This window comes from Numenius arquata, chromosome 4 (genome assembly GCF_964106895.1).
Source record: "Numenius arquata chromosome 4, bNumArq3.hap1.1, whole genome shotgun sequence".
Lineage (NCBI taxonomy): Eukaryota > Metazoa > Chordata > Aves > Charadriiformes > Scolopacidae > Numenius > Numenius arquata.
In genome coordinates this window covers 15,565,203-15,580,124 of record NC_133579.1, presented here as the reverse complement: position 1 = coordinate 15,580,124, position 14,922 = coordinate 15,565,203, and the positions used below count along the sequence as shown (strand labels likewise).

The following is a 14,922-nucleotide window of genomic DNA, read 5'->3' as shown; positions in this document are numbered from 1 at the left end:
AGGAATGCAAATTCCACCAGGCTGCTTGCCAGAAAAACCATTCCAAGCAGGTAAACAGAGATAACAGAACAGATATCCATCCATAGTCAAACAACACTATTTTGGGGGGGATGTTAATATCCTGGGGGCATTCAAAATATTTAATGTTAACGTTACCAAGATTGCCAGCTCCTTTTTTTTTTTTTTGAGGAGAGAGATGTATATACTTTTTTTTTTTTTACCCAAAATTAACAAGCCAAGCAAAATAAACAGATGTACCTGACATTTAAAATTTGGCCCTTTCAAATCTGAACGCTCCTTTGACACAGCGAGGGTCAAAATGCAATTAACTTCAACTTGCACATGCCTACCAACAAGCAAACGCATCTGAGCAGTATTTAGATTTGATTTAGTCTTACTTGCAGCTAAAATACTTTAGGACGCTAATTAAAATGCATCCAGAGAAAACTATTGATCTGTTGCTAAAAGTCAATACATTAACAAAAAGAGTAGGATTATGAACTCTTGGGGTTTTTTCTATTGGGATATTTTTTGGCTCACTGCTTTCTAGCACCCACATCAATTGGGCTTTGCTCTCTGGTTGGGAGCTGGTGGTTTGCATTATTGCAAGACAAATGATGCATCTTGGCTTCGGTCCGGAGACATGACATGAAATTTGCCCGGGCAACAGAAAGCTCCATTTGCAAATAAATTCTTTTTAATGAGTCAATGTGGTTCAGAAAACAGGCAAAAGCAGCCTCTCAATTTTTGTCCCTCCTCTGTATGTCCTCTTGATGCTCCCACTTTGTGCCCTACAATGGAAAAAGAGATATTTTTTTGTACTTCAAAAAGGTGAGAAAGGCAGGTGACAGTGTCACCCTGGTCAGGGCTCTGCTCAGCAGCAGGTGAAGCTGCTCCAGCATCCCTGGCTCTGATCACCCGAGGATCCTAGGCGCACACAGTTGCGGAGGATGGACACCACAGAGGGTTTCCTGAATCCCTGCATTCAGTACTACAAACGCAGAGGATCCTGGGGTCATTTAGACACATTTCGGAGAGCTCTGCCAAGCACAGGAAATCAGCAATGGACTAACAAAAGTTAATCCTGTTTCTTGCCTTCTGAGCAGTTAAATATGAAAGGTCTCCAGGGGCAGCCTAATGTCCCCTTCCCATCTCTGTGCTCCTTTTTGACTGCTGCCTAATGTGACACCTATTGCAGTGAGTTTTTGCAGCTGGGCAACTGAATTAGCACATCTTACAATGCTACAGTTCCTCCCACTTTGACACCCACAGCCTCTTGCATCCACTGCAGATGGGACAGGTGAACTTAAACATCACAAGAGCTTCCCAAGGCACAGCCCAAACCCTCACTCGGCCCCTTCTCACCAGCGCGTTCCGTGCTGCTTCTGTTCCCACCTCGCTAATGCTTTATTTCAAAGGCATCCTACAGGAGCACTATCACCTTCCCACGCAGATCCGACTGCAGGAACAGGATAGCACATCAAGCACATTTTCAGATGATGGTAACAGCAGCAGAGGAAATACGAGGGGTTGCCTTTCACCAGAGCAAGGCTATTGCAAGGGCTGCGCTAGCAGGATCTGCCGAGAGAAGGGTCTGTGCACTGAACTGCCTTTCCCATGAGAAAGCTGCATAACCACAAGTCATGCTACTTACTCCAGCCACCCGACTACAAAAGCAACTTTTGAAATCTACAGGTCATAAACTTTTAATTGGCCAGGGCAGAGTGGCTCAGTAGGAAAATCCCCCTTCTCCCTCCCCTTTGGGCAATGAGCTGAGCAAGACTCTTGTTTTGAAAACATTTAACTCTTTTTGCCCAAAGTCACATGGAAAGTGTATCCACATTACAGGTAGTCAGGAAGATACTGTTAATAAAAAATATGCTGCAAGAGTAGTGTATTAGTGGCACTTCACAGCAATTCTTAACATTTTCAGATGTAGTGTCAAAATGATGTTTTTGTCTATCTGAACATGCCTCTTGTTAACAGAAACAGAAGAAAGTCACAGCATGTTGCCAAATATTACTTGAACACAAATAATCCCGTAAGAAATACATTATTTTTTTTTTTGCAGTTAACACAAAACTGTAAACTGGATTGGTGTGTGTCTTTCAGCATCAAATTGTTCAGTAATAAATACGACTAAGTCTTAACAGACTACGGAGTAAAAGTTCCCTTAGTGTCCAGTTTTTAGCAGCTGTTGAACGTTCAGGGATGCACAAGGCACACCTCTGCAGATTCTCTACCTTTAGTATTGACATACCAAAAAAAAAAAAAAAAAAAAATCCATCCACCACTCAAAAATGTTTATCTGCATAGTAAGAATTTTTCTACTACTATTTACAGGAAGGGCTTTTAGTGCAAAAAACAGGAAGTGATGTATTAGCTGAAGTGCATTGAGCACATCTCGTACAGTTTCACTAATAACTAGTCGTCGGTATCACATCTTGGGCCTCCAGCCATTAATGAACTGTAGTATTTTCTTAACCTGCAATTTGCTTAGCTTAAAGTCTTCCGACAGGATTTCTTCCGTAAGCTGAACCAGTAAATTGCCATCAATCTTCTCTGTAACAAAAAACGATATGACGTCCTCTGACAGACCAATAAACCTCAGAGATTTAGACACTTCCTCTATCGAGAGTCCAGAAAGGTCCGTAGGTGGCTGCCAGGGAGAGCCATCCCCACAAGATCTTGGTGCTAACTGGAGGTGGAGGGGAGACGAGAAGGGATAAGACACAGAGAACGTATCCTGCATGCCCTTTTTAACGAGAAACTGATCTTCCAAGAGGTCTGGAGAACCAGTTTTCAACTCCTCCTCGGCACCATCTATTTTCAGCGGCAAGGGACACAGGTCTGTAGCCGTTTTCTCTTCACTTGACTTCGGTGCCCGGGGAGGTAAGGCAGGACATGAATGGCTCTGCTTTGTGTTGCTGACTCCCAGAGTTTTCTCATCAGTGCAGTCTAGAGAGTAACTTGCCGACTTTGGACAGCTAGAGATGGTGTTTGTGAACTCTGCTGGGGTGAGCGGGGAGTACCCCGCCGGGAGCTCACACCCATCGAAGTCAAAAGTCAAAGGTGCTGGACAGTTTCTCTTTGGCGTACCTGGAGTCTTCTGTCTGGGGTAACTGTAGCTCCTGCTTGGATCAAGCAGGAAATCACTTCTATTCTGGCCTTCAGCAGTTCCCGAAAAATGGTTTGGCCAAGATAACCTCGAAGGCAGAGCTTCAGTTGAGGGGCTTCCCAAAGGCATCGTGCTCTCAGGCTCTTTGGATTCGGTTTTCACCATGTTACAAGGGTAGCAGGAAACAGGTGTGCTCTCAGCTGGGTTGGTGTTGTCACTCTCTGTGACATTGCTTAAGGAAAAAAGCAGAAAAGATGTTGTTAGTATGAAAAAAATGTGGCATTTGAATAAATTAATAAATCATCTGACGGAGTCAGAGGGTGGCTGTCACAAGGAAAGAATCTTCTTTCCTCTGGCAGAACTTTTCAGATTTGAATTAACAACACGCCTGAATAATGCATTGACAGTTCTTTTACTCCTTCTACAAGCCTGACAAGGTGCTGATATACCCAAAAGCCTCACATCTTGGTTTTTCAAGCTTGTAAAAAAGTAGATGTCTCAATTCATCTCCCGAATACTCAGTTTTTCCACTGTCAAATTCCTGAGGGACACTACCATGGAAAAGGAACAGCCTCACATACACTAGAAGTTATTGTAATCCTGTATTTTATGTTTATATACCACAGATACGTCATGGCATGCAAAAGCTTGTGACAGGGGCAGGTCACTATTGCACTATACCCAAGCTTGACTGACATAAGAGATGATCAAAACCCCCTTTCGAGCCAACATTTTCATTTGTTACGGAACATGCACATGCGCAGGGCACAGGATCCTTCCCCATCGGTCACCGGTGCAAAAACTGCACCAGTGCACAGTATAATAACATAGAATAAGTTAATGCTTACTGCCAAAAGAAGAGTTTTACCTGGGAGGGTAAGCAGACCTAGCTGCATGTGTTGAAGTATCAGGCTTTAAGCTTACCCCACAGTAACTAGTTTGTGTGTCCATATCCTTAAAAAGCTAAGACAAGAAATGCTTGCTTTTCAAAGACACCTGAAGAAAGTTACCCTGACCTATTTCCAGGTGGTAAACTAAGCTCAGTCTGTCTGAGGGAACAGATGGCTTACACCCAGGTGTTCCTGAGAGACAGAGATGCCAACAAAAGCATGTGATCTGTTATCAAAAGCAAATGTTTGCTGCTTCTACGCGACTTTCATTTAGAAAGTCTGAAGGACTGGGAATTACAGAATCTGGAATTCTGGCCAATTAAGCCAGAACACTGGAAAAACAATTAGCCGATTTATAAATTCCTCACCTAGCAAAACAGAGGGAAACCAACAGTTGAAATAATTGTTTTAATTACTCACCTCTCTCTTCTGGAAACTAGCTACTCAAGAAAGAAACTAGGTAGTCATTCTGTGACAACTCAGTGAAAACCGCTTGAGGAGGGCAGCGGCTTTCAAAAAAACCGCATAATTTTGAATGGATTGACACAAAAAATAGTTCCGCGTGCGCTTACAGTGAGCCAGAGAGGAAGCCAACCTGAACTTGCCCAGTTCAAACACAAAGAGCAGATGCATAAAAGCAGCTCTAACCTATATGACTGAAAATGAGTTATAATACTAATTTTGTAAGTTATAAAACAGCCCCAAGGGATGCAGTTTCCCCCCTCTGTCTAACCATCCCTCAATCTCCACTCCATGCCCTCCAAACTTTCCTTTTTTCCTGTTTATGTCATGAATACAATTCTGCCAGTTAAAGCAATTGGATGTTTACAATAGAATTTACAAGGCTGAGAGAGTTGGGGTGGTTCAGCCTGGAGAAGAGAAGGCTCTGGGGAGACCTTATAGTGGCCTTCCAGTATCTGAAGGGGGCCTACAAGAAAGCTGGAGAGGGACTTTTTACAAGAGCACGTAGTTAATGGCATGTAGTTAATGCACATGGGTTAATGGCTTCAAACTGGAAGAGGGGAGATTCAGATTAGATATTAGGAAGACATTTTTCATTATGAGGATGGTGAGACCCAGAGAAGTTGTGGATGCCCCATCCCTGGAAGTGTTCCAGGCCAGGCTGGATGGGGCTTTGAGCAACCTGCTCTAGTGGAGGTGTCCATGCCCATGGCAGGGGGGTTGGAACTGGATGATCTTTAAGGTCCCTTCCAACCATTCTATGATATTTTTCTTTTTTCCCTCCTCAACAAGAATACACTGTCAATAGAGGTCATTTCTGGCTGTTTAAAGGCCAACTGCTGTAACATACACAGTGTAAAGCATTTTTCACAAATCTAGCCATTGGGCTGTTCAATTCAGAGAAGAGAGTCAGTGAGGTGTCGTAAACAATACAGAGGAATTAAACGGATTGATCCTGCTTCTTTTCTCTAATTCGATATTAGAAATGGGAACATTTAATGATTCAAAAGATTAATGGAATTACTGGAAACTGATAAAGTAACATTTTCAAAGTGCTTCCTTATTTGTCCTCCACCAAAATTAACTCACCGTGACTCAGTGCCAAAGGATGCAAGAGAAACCTCAAATACAGCTGAAGTCAGACATCAGACATTTTTATAGGCAGATAAGGACAAATCACATTGGTTTTGTTTGGGTTTAAAATATTGGCTGCAACCCTTCATGATCCAGAAAATAAGATCATTGATAAAAATGGGAAGACCTGAAAAGCAACTTCACCAGCAATCTGGTTACTCCACACATTGCCCATTTTTTAGCAGCTTCCTCTGCAGCACTAGGTCAATTCTACCAAGATGGAGATACCTGTTCTGGACTGAAGCTGGAGTTGAATTTCATGCAAATATTGTGAAGTTCGAGGCAAATAATACCACCTGTATTCCTGAGAAACTTCACTTCTCATTGCTTTCCTGGTTTCTTGGGAGGCAGATGTATTCTTAGCTACAAAGAGAGAAAGCAGCATTTGGTGGGCCTCAAATGCTGGGAGGTCTGGTGCCTCCTGTGGAGTAGACCTTGACAGAACTACCCAACAGGCTTTCATAAAAACAAACGAGCAGCCTTGATCTAGAGTGATCATTGCCAGATACACAACACTAAGCTGCAAATGTGCAGTATGGCTTAGAAAGGCAATTCCAGCATAAGTTATTATTCCAACTGCATCTAGGCTGAAATGATTTCAGTGGTGTTTCAGATCGATTTGTAATATCCAGACAGGTAGTATCTTGTCATTGAATAGATACCAAAAGTAATGGCAACAAGACAATAAAGTGAAAAAGAAGGTGAGATTTCAAAAGGTGTATGTGCTTTCTAAAGCCAAAGGAAGAACACTGCATTGCTAGGAAAAGGTTTGCAGCCACATAATTCAAAATCTACAGTCAACTTTTGACGAGGCTGAGTGGATTTTCCAGTTTGTGGGTTAGGTTTGTGCTGAAGTGGGTTTGATCTGGAAGCTGTCTGGCCCCTTTCCGCTACACCTCACTTTGCACTCAGTGGTGTCTGCTGGCCTCTCTGTTCTCCATCACACCCACCCCGTAGGTTCCCATATAGCTGGCACAACACGTTTCTGGATTACCACACTCCTTTTGTGCCCCCACTTATCAGAGCTGGCTGCACTGCATGCATGTAGCACTGAAATCCCACTCGAAAATTAGCTTTGAGATGTTCTGGTTTGAAGATTCAAGCCTTTTGAGAATTACACAGAACTGTACAGGATTTTCCATTTAGACAGCCTGTGCCACTTTACTGTGAGATTACCTATAGTGATATGTGCAGGTACTTAATATGAATTGCTATGTCCTACCTAGTAAAACATAAGTTTCTGCTGGAGCTTTGTTTCCTCTTGAATCTTTAAAAATAACTTGACAGGCTAGCCCATTTCACAAGAAGTCAGCAACTCTGACACAGTACCATGCCTTTATAAACAAGCGCCTTCAAAAAGAACAAAGGCTAAATTTAACTTTCTCAAAAAGCGCTCGCACGGGGCTCTGACAGCTCAAACACATACATGTTGTGCAGTCCCGAGGAGTAGTAGGACAGAGTCGGGCTGGGAGAGCGGGTCTGCTGTCGTGCCGGTTTGACTGTTCGAGGAGGAATGGAAGGACTGGTGGAGGATGGCTTTGAACTCCGCGGTGGGACGGGGGGAGCATTCAGGAGCCTGCATTCCTCTTTTACCTGTACAAAAGAAGAACACGTAAGTAAGCAGCGAGAAAATCTGGGTAATAGCACTCTCAACCAGATGAAACACATCTGGTTCTGCCTTATTCTGTGAAAGGAAATAATTAAAAAGGGAGGAGAAGAGAAAAATGATCCTAAGTATATACATTTGCAACAGTATGTGGCTGTCATGAAGAAGTCCAAAAGAACGCCTTGCTACCAGTAGAGCTACTAACAATCTTTTTTAGGGTGCTTTTCAGTAGTGTGATATCCACTCATTTAAAAGGTAGCAGCAATAAAACAACGTAAAAGAACCTTCCAGTAACGTACAAAATCAGACAGGCCGTTCCAGATATTTTACGTTTTGTAAGAAGCAATTCATTAGGCTTAAACTTCATTAGTGCCATTTATTTAGATGTAATAAACCAAGCTTACGTAATGAAAAGATATCAACAGACTTTGATGCTTCCTGACTTACAGTGATACTCAGCCATCCAGCTCTAGGATAATTCCCAATCCTTCTAACCCAGGGATAGTACATGTATCTTGTATTTACCAGATGCTGGGATTCAGACCTGGAGCTTCAGTCCTTCTGTAGCTGCCAAAGCAGTCCAGGGTAAGGTTAACTACGTAACCCACAAATGAACAGAAGAGCCTGTTCAAGTAATGCACCCAGCCAATTGGTATACTTTTCTGCAGGCAGCCAACTTTTCAGCCTAAACCACATGGCTGCAGCACTGCTCATCTGACATTTAGTTTGGTCTGCCCAGGTAGGAGCAAAATATTAGGATCCATCCCCATAGAAAAACACTATGGAATTAAGACCTTAATCTCATCAGTACGTATGGGGAGGGACTCTATCAGGGAGTGTAGTGATGGGATGAGGGGTAGCAGTTTTAAACTGGAAGAGGGGAGATTTAGATTAGATATTAGGAAGAAATTCTTTACTGTGAGGGTGGTGAGACACTGGAATAGGTTGCCCAGGGAAGTTGTGGATGCCCCATCCCTGGAAGTGTTAAAGGCCAGGCTGGATGGGGCTTTGAGCAACCTGGTCTAGTGGGAGGTGTCCCTGCCCATGGCAGAGGGGTTGGACCTCGATGATCTTTAAGGTCCCTTCCGATCCCAACCACTCTATGATATTTGGGAGAGCAACTTTATTTAGCAGGGCAAGAGGTGAGCAAGGGTACTGAGAATTAGGCCGCCAGGCAGGATTTTTAAGGACTCAGCACCTCTCCCTGGGCAGGAGGAGACCTCTATGTTCTTCTTGGCTGAAACAGTCTTAGATGCACCAGAAAAGGGAAATTCTCTTTGTGTTTGAAAGTTACAGTTTATTTTTAAATTTAATAACACTGCAGAACTAAAAGTTATCTTAGCAGTTCTGCAACACATAATTAACAATTGAAGTGATTTAATTTATTTAAAAACAAAATAAATGTGGAACCTTTTGCAATCCACTTCAGTGCTTTCAAAATACAGCAGCCCATTTAGTCCTTTTGTGAAATGGAAAACTGGGGACTAGGACATTGTAGTACATTTTTTCCCTAATTCAAAACAAGTCAAAATTACAGGAAATGCCCAACAGCATAAAACACTGAAATAAATCTTGCTCTAAGGGTTCTTATTTGCTCTTTCAAGAAAAAAAAAAAAGAATCAATTTTATTCATGTTTGTTATTGAATTCAGGCATAAAACTCTTCAACCATTTTAGTGCTGTGCCCCAAGGATGCCTAAGGACTTCATTTTTTTTCTTTTTTCCCCAAGTCAGACCAGGCAAAGTTAATACCGCACGCTATTGAATATATACCCATGGGGTTAGAGAGACCGCTCAGGGGAGCTCTTGGAGCACAATAGACAGTCAAGGGGTTAAAGGGATTCTTTCCTGGGAAGACTGCTGGCATTCATAGGTGCTGGCACAACAAACTATGCCAAGCTCCCTTGCTGACCTAGATTGCAGATCAGAACAAGGCCATAAATAATACCAGTTTGCAGTCCCAGTTGGTCCCTTGTCACAAGACCGCTATTACAGCTGCCAGACACAGCCCTCAGGAAACCCAGCAGAGGAATGAAAAGGAGAGATCTTGCAGATTGAGCCGAGAAGAGCAAGGGGACACTTCAGAGGAGCGCTATCCTTGCTAGGTCCAAGCGAACAGCAATGAAATCCACGGGGTGAGGAGGGGAACAGCCACGACGACTGCCATGGCTGCTGCTGCTACAAGGAAATACTCTTTTGCCCAGAAGCACTAGATGCCAAGCGGCTGCCAGATATAGACAAAGTGCATTTGCACTGCACGTCGGAGCCTTCCCATGCTCCAGCTCTCCTTCCCATGACCTGGGCACAGCCACCCCTTTCTGACGGCGTGAGTTGGATTTTAAGACCTCTGCTCCTTTTCTCGGCTGCCAGCCCAAGCCCCGCCACCAGCCCCTGGGTTGTCACTCCCGAATCTGGGCATCGCAGGTGCCCATCACGGTGACTGCTTCCGAGGCCACCTGGATGAAAACCAGCACGACCGCGGGCGTAACTCAGGGCGGTTCAACGCTCCTTGCCGACGGGAGCCTGAACTGCTGGCACGCTCCATGGGGGATGTGCTTTAAATCAATCAGGAAAACAGCCTCTGATTTTATGCAAATTAGCGTTTGGGGACTGAAGCAATTTCTGATTTACAGGCATTAATTCAGAGGTCACCTCCCCCCTCCCCTTGCCTTCTGCCATCACGCTACTTTGATTTTCTGAAAGGTTATTTAGAAATTAAGCATTACATATCTGAATGCTTCATCCTCCTGGTGAGAAGAAAACCAGAACAGCTTCTGAAACACCCGAGCGTCCTTGTCTCTCTCCTACAACCAGCTCCTGCACACACATTTTAAATTTAGTGCATGCAAAAATACAATCGCCAGCCAACCTTTATACAGAAACGCTACGGAATATCATTCTAGAGGGAGTGATGACTAAACCGCATGTTCATCAGCAGCTCCTGAGATCTACTTATTCTATAAATACCCTACATGGAAACCATGCAAACATCGCCTTGGCCCCAGCCCACTGATGAATTCAGTAGATCACTGATACTCATTCCAAAGCTGTTCCAGGAAGCCACATAACCGAGACTAAATTATTATCATCTACAGAGATGCAGGGTTTTTTATTTTGTTTTATTTCTTATGGGGTTACACCCCCTGCCCACCTCTAAATGCAAGCTAATATCTTTAGCAGAAATTAGTTCTCCTGCACGGCTAGAAAGCAATACCAAAATTGCTGACAGCACTCATACAGTACCTCAGTAATGTAAGACACACATGACAAAATGGCACACTTTTCAAAGTGACCTTAAAAGGCAACATATGTAGGTATCCCAAAGGTCACCCTGCTGCCACCAGAAGGCAGTCACTATGCCACGAGGGTTCCCCTAGCGTGAGGGTCCACACCGATGCTGTGCAGGTGCTCCACAGCTCTCCCAGCATCCCTACACCCATGTCGCAGGCATGAGATGAGATACCCACGTCTCCGGTGTGACCCGGGGGGCTGCCAAGCCCCCTGTCAGGAGGGCAGCCCTCACCCCCCTGCGGGGACAGCTTTCCTCTCCCACCACCCTGGCGCTGGCTCCAGTGCTCCTTTGACCCCGCGCTGAAGCAGTTCAGCTCACAGAAATCAGCAGGAAACTAATCATTTTCCAGATCCAGTCCTGGCTGCCTGCCCAGGAGCAGGAGTGCCAGAGCCAGCACAAAAGAGGAGCCAGGACCATGTGGCTGGGAAAGGAGGAGGAGGAGGGAGGGACCAGCCCCACGTTGGTTTACATCAGCATAGTCTGCCAGGGAACCTCATCCTGATATGGTGCTGCTGGGCACTTGTCCAGAGGAGTCTGGACAACGTGTCAGTACATACCTGACCTTGGAGGCAAGGAAGTGCTCTCGCGTTCCTGCACTTAGACATTACACATAAACACTCTCTGCTAAGAAGACGTAATGTCTTGACTTTCCTGTATTTGCTGAAGCTGCTGCGGCTGCTTTTTGGGGAAGTTTTGGTGGCATGGTCCAAGGCTGCAGTTGTGTATTTCATGCCTGCACTGATGTTCTCCTCCCCTCTCCTCGTTCCACCTCCCCAGCAGCCAGAGAGCCAGGCCAAGGGGGATCCCCACAGCGACCCACTGCAGGCTAACCCAGCACAAATAAACACAACTTAGCTTTCAACCAGACTGTGACCTGGCTCATGATGGGAAGGCTGCGGCCAACACTGCTGGACTGTAAGATGGGAATAAAAAAGGGATGGGATCACCATGGTTTGCTGCAGTTGGGTCTGAGATAAGTCTCAGCTTGCTGTGCAGCCACACTCTTGAAAATAGCGTAGGACTTGCAAATGGAACCGTATTTTATTTATTTAAATTCCAGAAAAAACTCTGCAAAACTAATTTGTTAAATTATAGTATCTGTCAAGATTAATGCAACATAAGTATGTATCATTTAAATTTTGCCAAAGATTCCTAGACACTCTTTCCTGGGGGAGGTTTTCTTTTTTCCCTTGTCTTTTTTAAAAAAATAATGTTTAGGACTCTGTCAAGAGACCACGTAATGGTTGGATTTTCCACTCAGTCCACATAAGCTCCTGTTGATAAAACACTGTATTTTTGCCTCTGAAGCCTCCATGACATTTCGGGTTTGGAGAAATGATTTCTCCCATGAGTTCTCATTAGAAACCCTAGGACAGGAAACATGCTATGTTTAAAATTGAGACCTCTAGAAGACTCATTTATCAACTCTGCAGAGTTCCTATTTAAACATGTTTTCTTTCAATAAGGAGCACAGAGTGATTAGTTCAGGTCTAGTTTGATAAAGTTTCCTTGAGGTCAATTGACACTTAATATTCTTCAAAATCTGCCATAGACTCGTAACCAAGAAGAAAATCTCTCATTAACAAACACTTGAATTCCATAAAAATTCTAGCTGTCCTTATTATCAGGGCCTGCTAATTGAAGATGCACACACTAAGGTGATCCGAGGCAGTTCCAAGTGGGGTCATGCCACAGAACGGGGCCACAGAAAATACGAGAAAACATGGAGACCACGTGGAGAGATGATGTGGAAAGCAAGGGAAGGAAGTGACCTAGCAATTGTTAGACCTTGTTTGTGGGAGCAAAAAACCCCAATAAAACAACCTGAAAGTATCTGGATTAAGCTACTAGATCGGTTATATTAAACATACTCTGGTGATATGACTTAGGATATGACTTACTTGCACTTGGTAGGAAACTTGTTGAAGTTGCGCATCTCAAAGTCTCACTGTTTCCTTGCCCTTTTTCCCCATTCTGCCTCCAAGTCTTCCCTAAATAAATCCCAAAGCAAACCTCTGTACCAGCTAAAAAAAAAAAAGAAACAAACCAACATAAATAACCCTGACTTACTGCTTCTGATTTGGGAGGCACTGGAGGTGGAGGTAGGGAAACATCTGAAGACTTTGTGGTTGCTCCAACAGTCGCAGGCACAGGAAGAGGTGCGGTACCACACTTTGATCGGAAAGACCCTCTGTAGTTGTCACATTTGTTCTTCTCACTTAGAGAGCGAGTGAGAGGCTGGTCACCAGCCTTTCCAGACCCTTGGTCCAACCACAGCTCTTCGTAAGGAAGCTCTGGTTTTGTAGGCAGAAACATCGATTCTTCGCTAACTTCAGGAAAAAGGTAATCGCTGCTGCTGTCGCCAGACTCCTGGTACTGAAGAGCATCGTGAGAGAAGAGGGCCCACTCATTACACAAGTCCCTGCAGCCGTGGAGGTTCACTTCGCTATTCCCATGCAAGTTGTTTCCATAGACGCACACCGAAAGGCGGTGGAAGGACTGAGTAAGCTCGTCCCGCGCGTAGCTGAGGGAGTTGGGCACGTGGCTGTGCCCCGTGCACCGGCTCTTCTTCGGGCTCTTGCAGTCTTCGTTCCAGTCAGTTTTCACATCTCGCACGGCACGGGAATACTCATCTATGTCAAACTGTTCCTGGCATATATTAAACCAGTGCTGGATGAGGGATTCGTGCCACAGCTCCCCTTTCACCAGACTGTCGGGTAGAGTGAATTTCGGGAGGGTCAAGTGCAAGGGAAAATGCATGGGAATAATTTTGTTGCCACGCAGCACGCAACAAACCACCACAGTCTTGGTTTGAATGTTGACAAACTTGTACCTGTGCCCTTCACGGATAAAATGCAGGTCATAAGGGTTTCTTGGTGTAGGACTTGGCACGGTCACATTAACGGGCAGCCTGGTTTTTTCTACTATATTGCGAATCGTGTGCTCACCTTCTTGCATCTGCACCTCCAGCGGGCTGCGGGTGCTAAACTTGCCCTTACACTGGAAAGGCAGACTGATGCTTTCATTGGTCCTGTGGTTCATGCAGATGAGGCAGGGCATTTTGCCTCTGCCTAGCTTACTAATTGAGTTAAGTTTCCCAATTTTTTTGAAGATGGTGTTCAGTCGTGACTTCTCCTTCGAAGACTTTGCATAAAGGATTTCTGCTTGCCCCATTAAAGTGAGCTCATCCCCAGTACTAAGGGTAATGTTGTAAACCTCAGTGTCTTCATTGCATTCACCTGAAGCCACCTGCAAAATAATAATAAAAAAATTAGGGTTTCACCCACTGAAGGTAATACTTCAAATCATACCAAATCTATTGAGACTGCACTGACAAGACTATACGTTGGGAGAAACTAAATTAACTTTATTTGAACAGCTGAGTAGTCAAGTGCAAGGTGTGTAACCTGAAGCTTGGCCAAGTAACCTTTCTTTATTGTTCTGCACATTTCTGCATCTTACTTAAGGGGAAACAGCCACCTGAAACTGCCAAAGGAGGCAAGAGAACAAACATAACCAGTTTTTAGAGAAAGGACAAATCCACGTATCCCAGCAATTCAAATAGCTACTTGTGTCATGCAGCTATGACAGAGCATGTCTGGACTCCCTTGGGTATCTTTTTCCTGCCCCTTTGTTTTTGCTATTTGCTAGAACTTATTTGCCAGGCTCTTGAGAGAAACAAGCTTCTTTCACCATCTTCAGCTCCCTGAGGAGTAGAAAAGGTGATCTCATCATTATGGATGAAGCATATCCCTTTGATATAATCTCTTCCAGGCTAGGGGGAATGACAGATGACATCTATTCCCTGAAGAAGTCAAGAATATCGGTCTATCCCATATGCCTAACTCCCCCTCTGCCTTGTTCTCCTAGTCATAGACTTCCTTCCTCATTTTTTGATCGTAATTGCAATTAAGAGATTAAACAACATATGCACAGCCATGTGTGTGCTTTTCTAGTATGGAAATTGTACTGGAAAGAAAAAAAAAGGCAAAACAGATGTCCAAGGCTCATTTGTTCCTGAAGTTATTTCCTTAAGACTGGAATAACTCCTTATAGAGAAGATTGCTCTGCTTCATAATTAAGTGATTTAACTTGAAAAGCCCTTTTCTGGTACCTAACAGGAACCCACTCAACTCTTCATCATCATCATCAGATACCTACTTATAAAGGAAGGTGTATCAGATAAATGCTGCTGACCTGTATAGACCATTTTATTCAGAAGTATGAAATATACTAAAAAAATTGCAAATGAAAACATAGACTAAAATAGTAAATCCCTTCCTCACCTCCACAACCCCTAAAGACTTCAGGGAACTGTGTGAAGTTCAGATTCTGGGCTTCAAATTCAGGTATCATCACAGAATAGCCATTGCATGAAATCAAGGCTGTAATTCCAATCAGTTAATAACCGAGAAGTGCTG

General features: G+C 44.0%; 1 protein-coding gene across 1 annotated transcript in view; it reads right to left on the bottom strand.

Moving 5' to 3' along the window:
- Positions 1 to 2,437: 2,437 nt before the first annotated feature.
- Positions 2,438 to 14,922, bottom strand: part of GAREM1 (GRB2 associated regulator of MAPK1 subtype 1) — a 99,795-nt gene continuing 87,310 nt past the window's right edge. Inside the window, exons 4-6 of the mRNA XM_074146665.1 lie at positions 12,572 to 13,750; positions 7,031 to 7,197; positions 2,438 to 3,350 (exon numbers count right to left, since the gene is read on the bottom strand). Coding sequence (XP_074002766.1) covers positions 2,438 to 3,350; positions 7,031 to 7,197; positions 12,572 to 13,750 — 2,259 coding nt within the window. The remainder of the gene's footprint in view (positions 3,351 to 7,030; positions 7,198 to 12,571; positions 13,751 to 14,922) is intronic.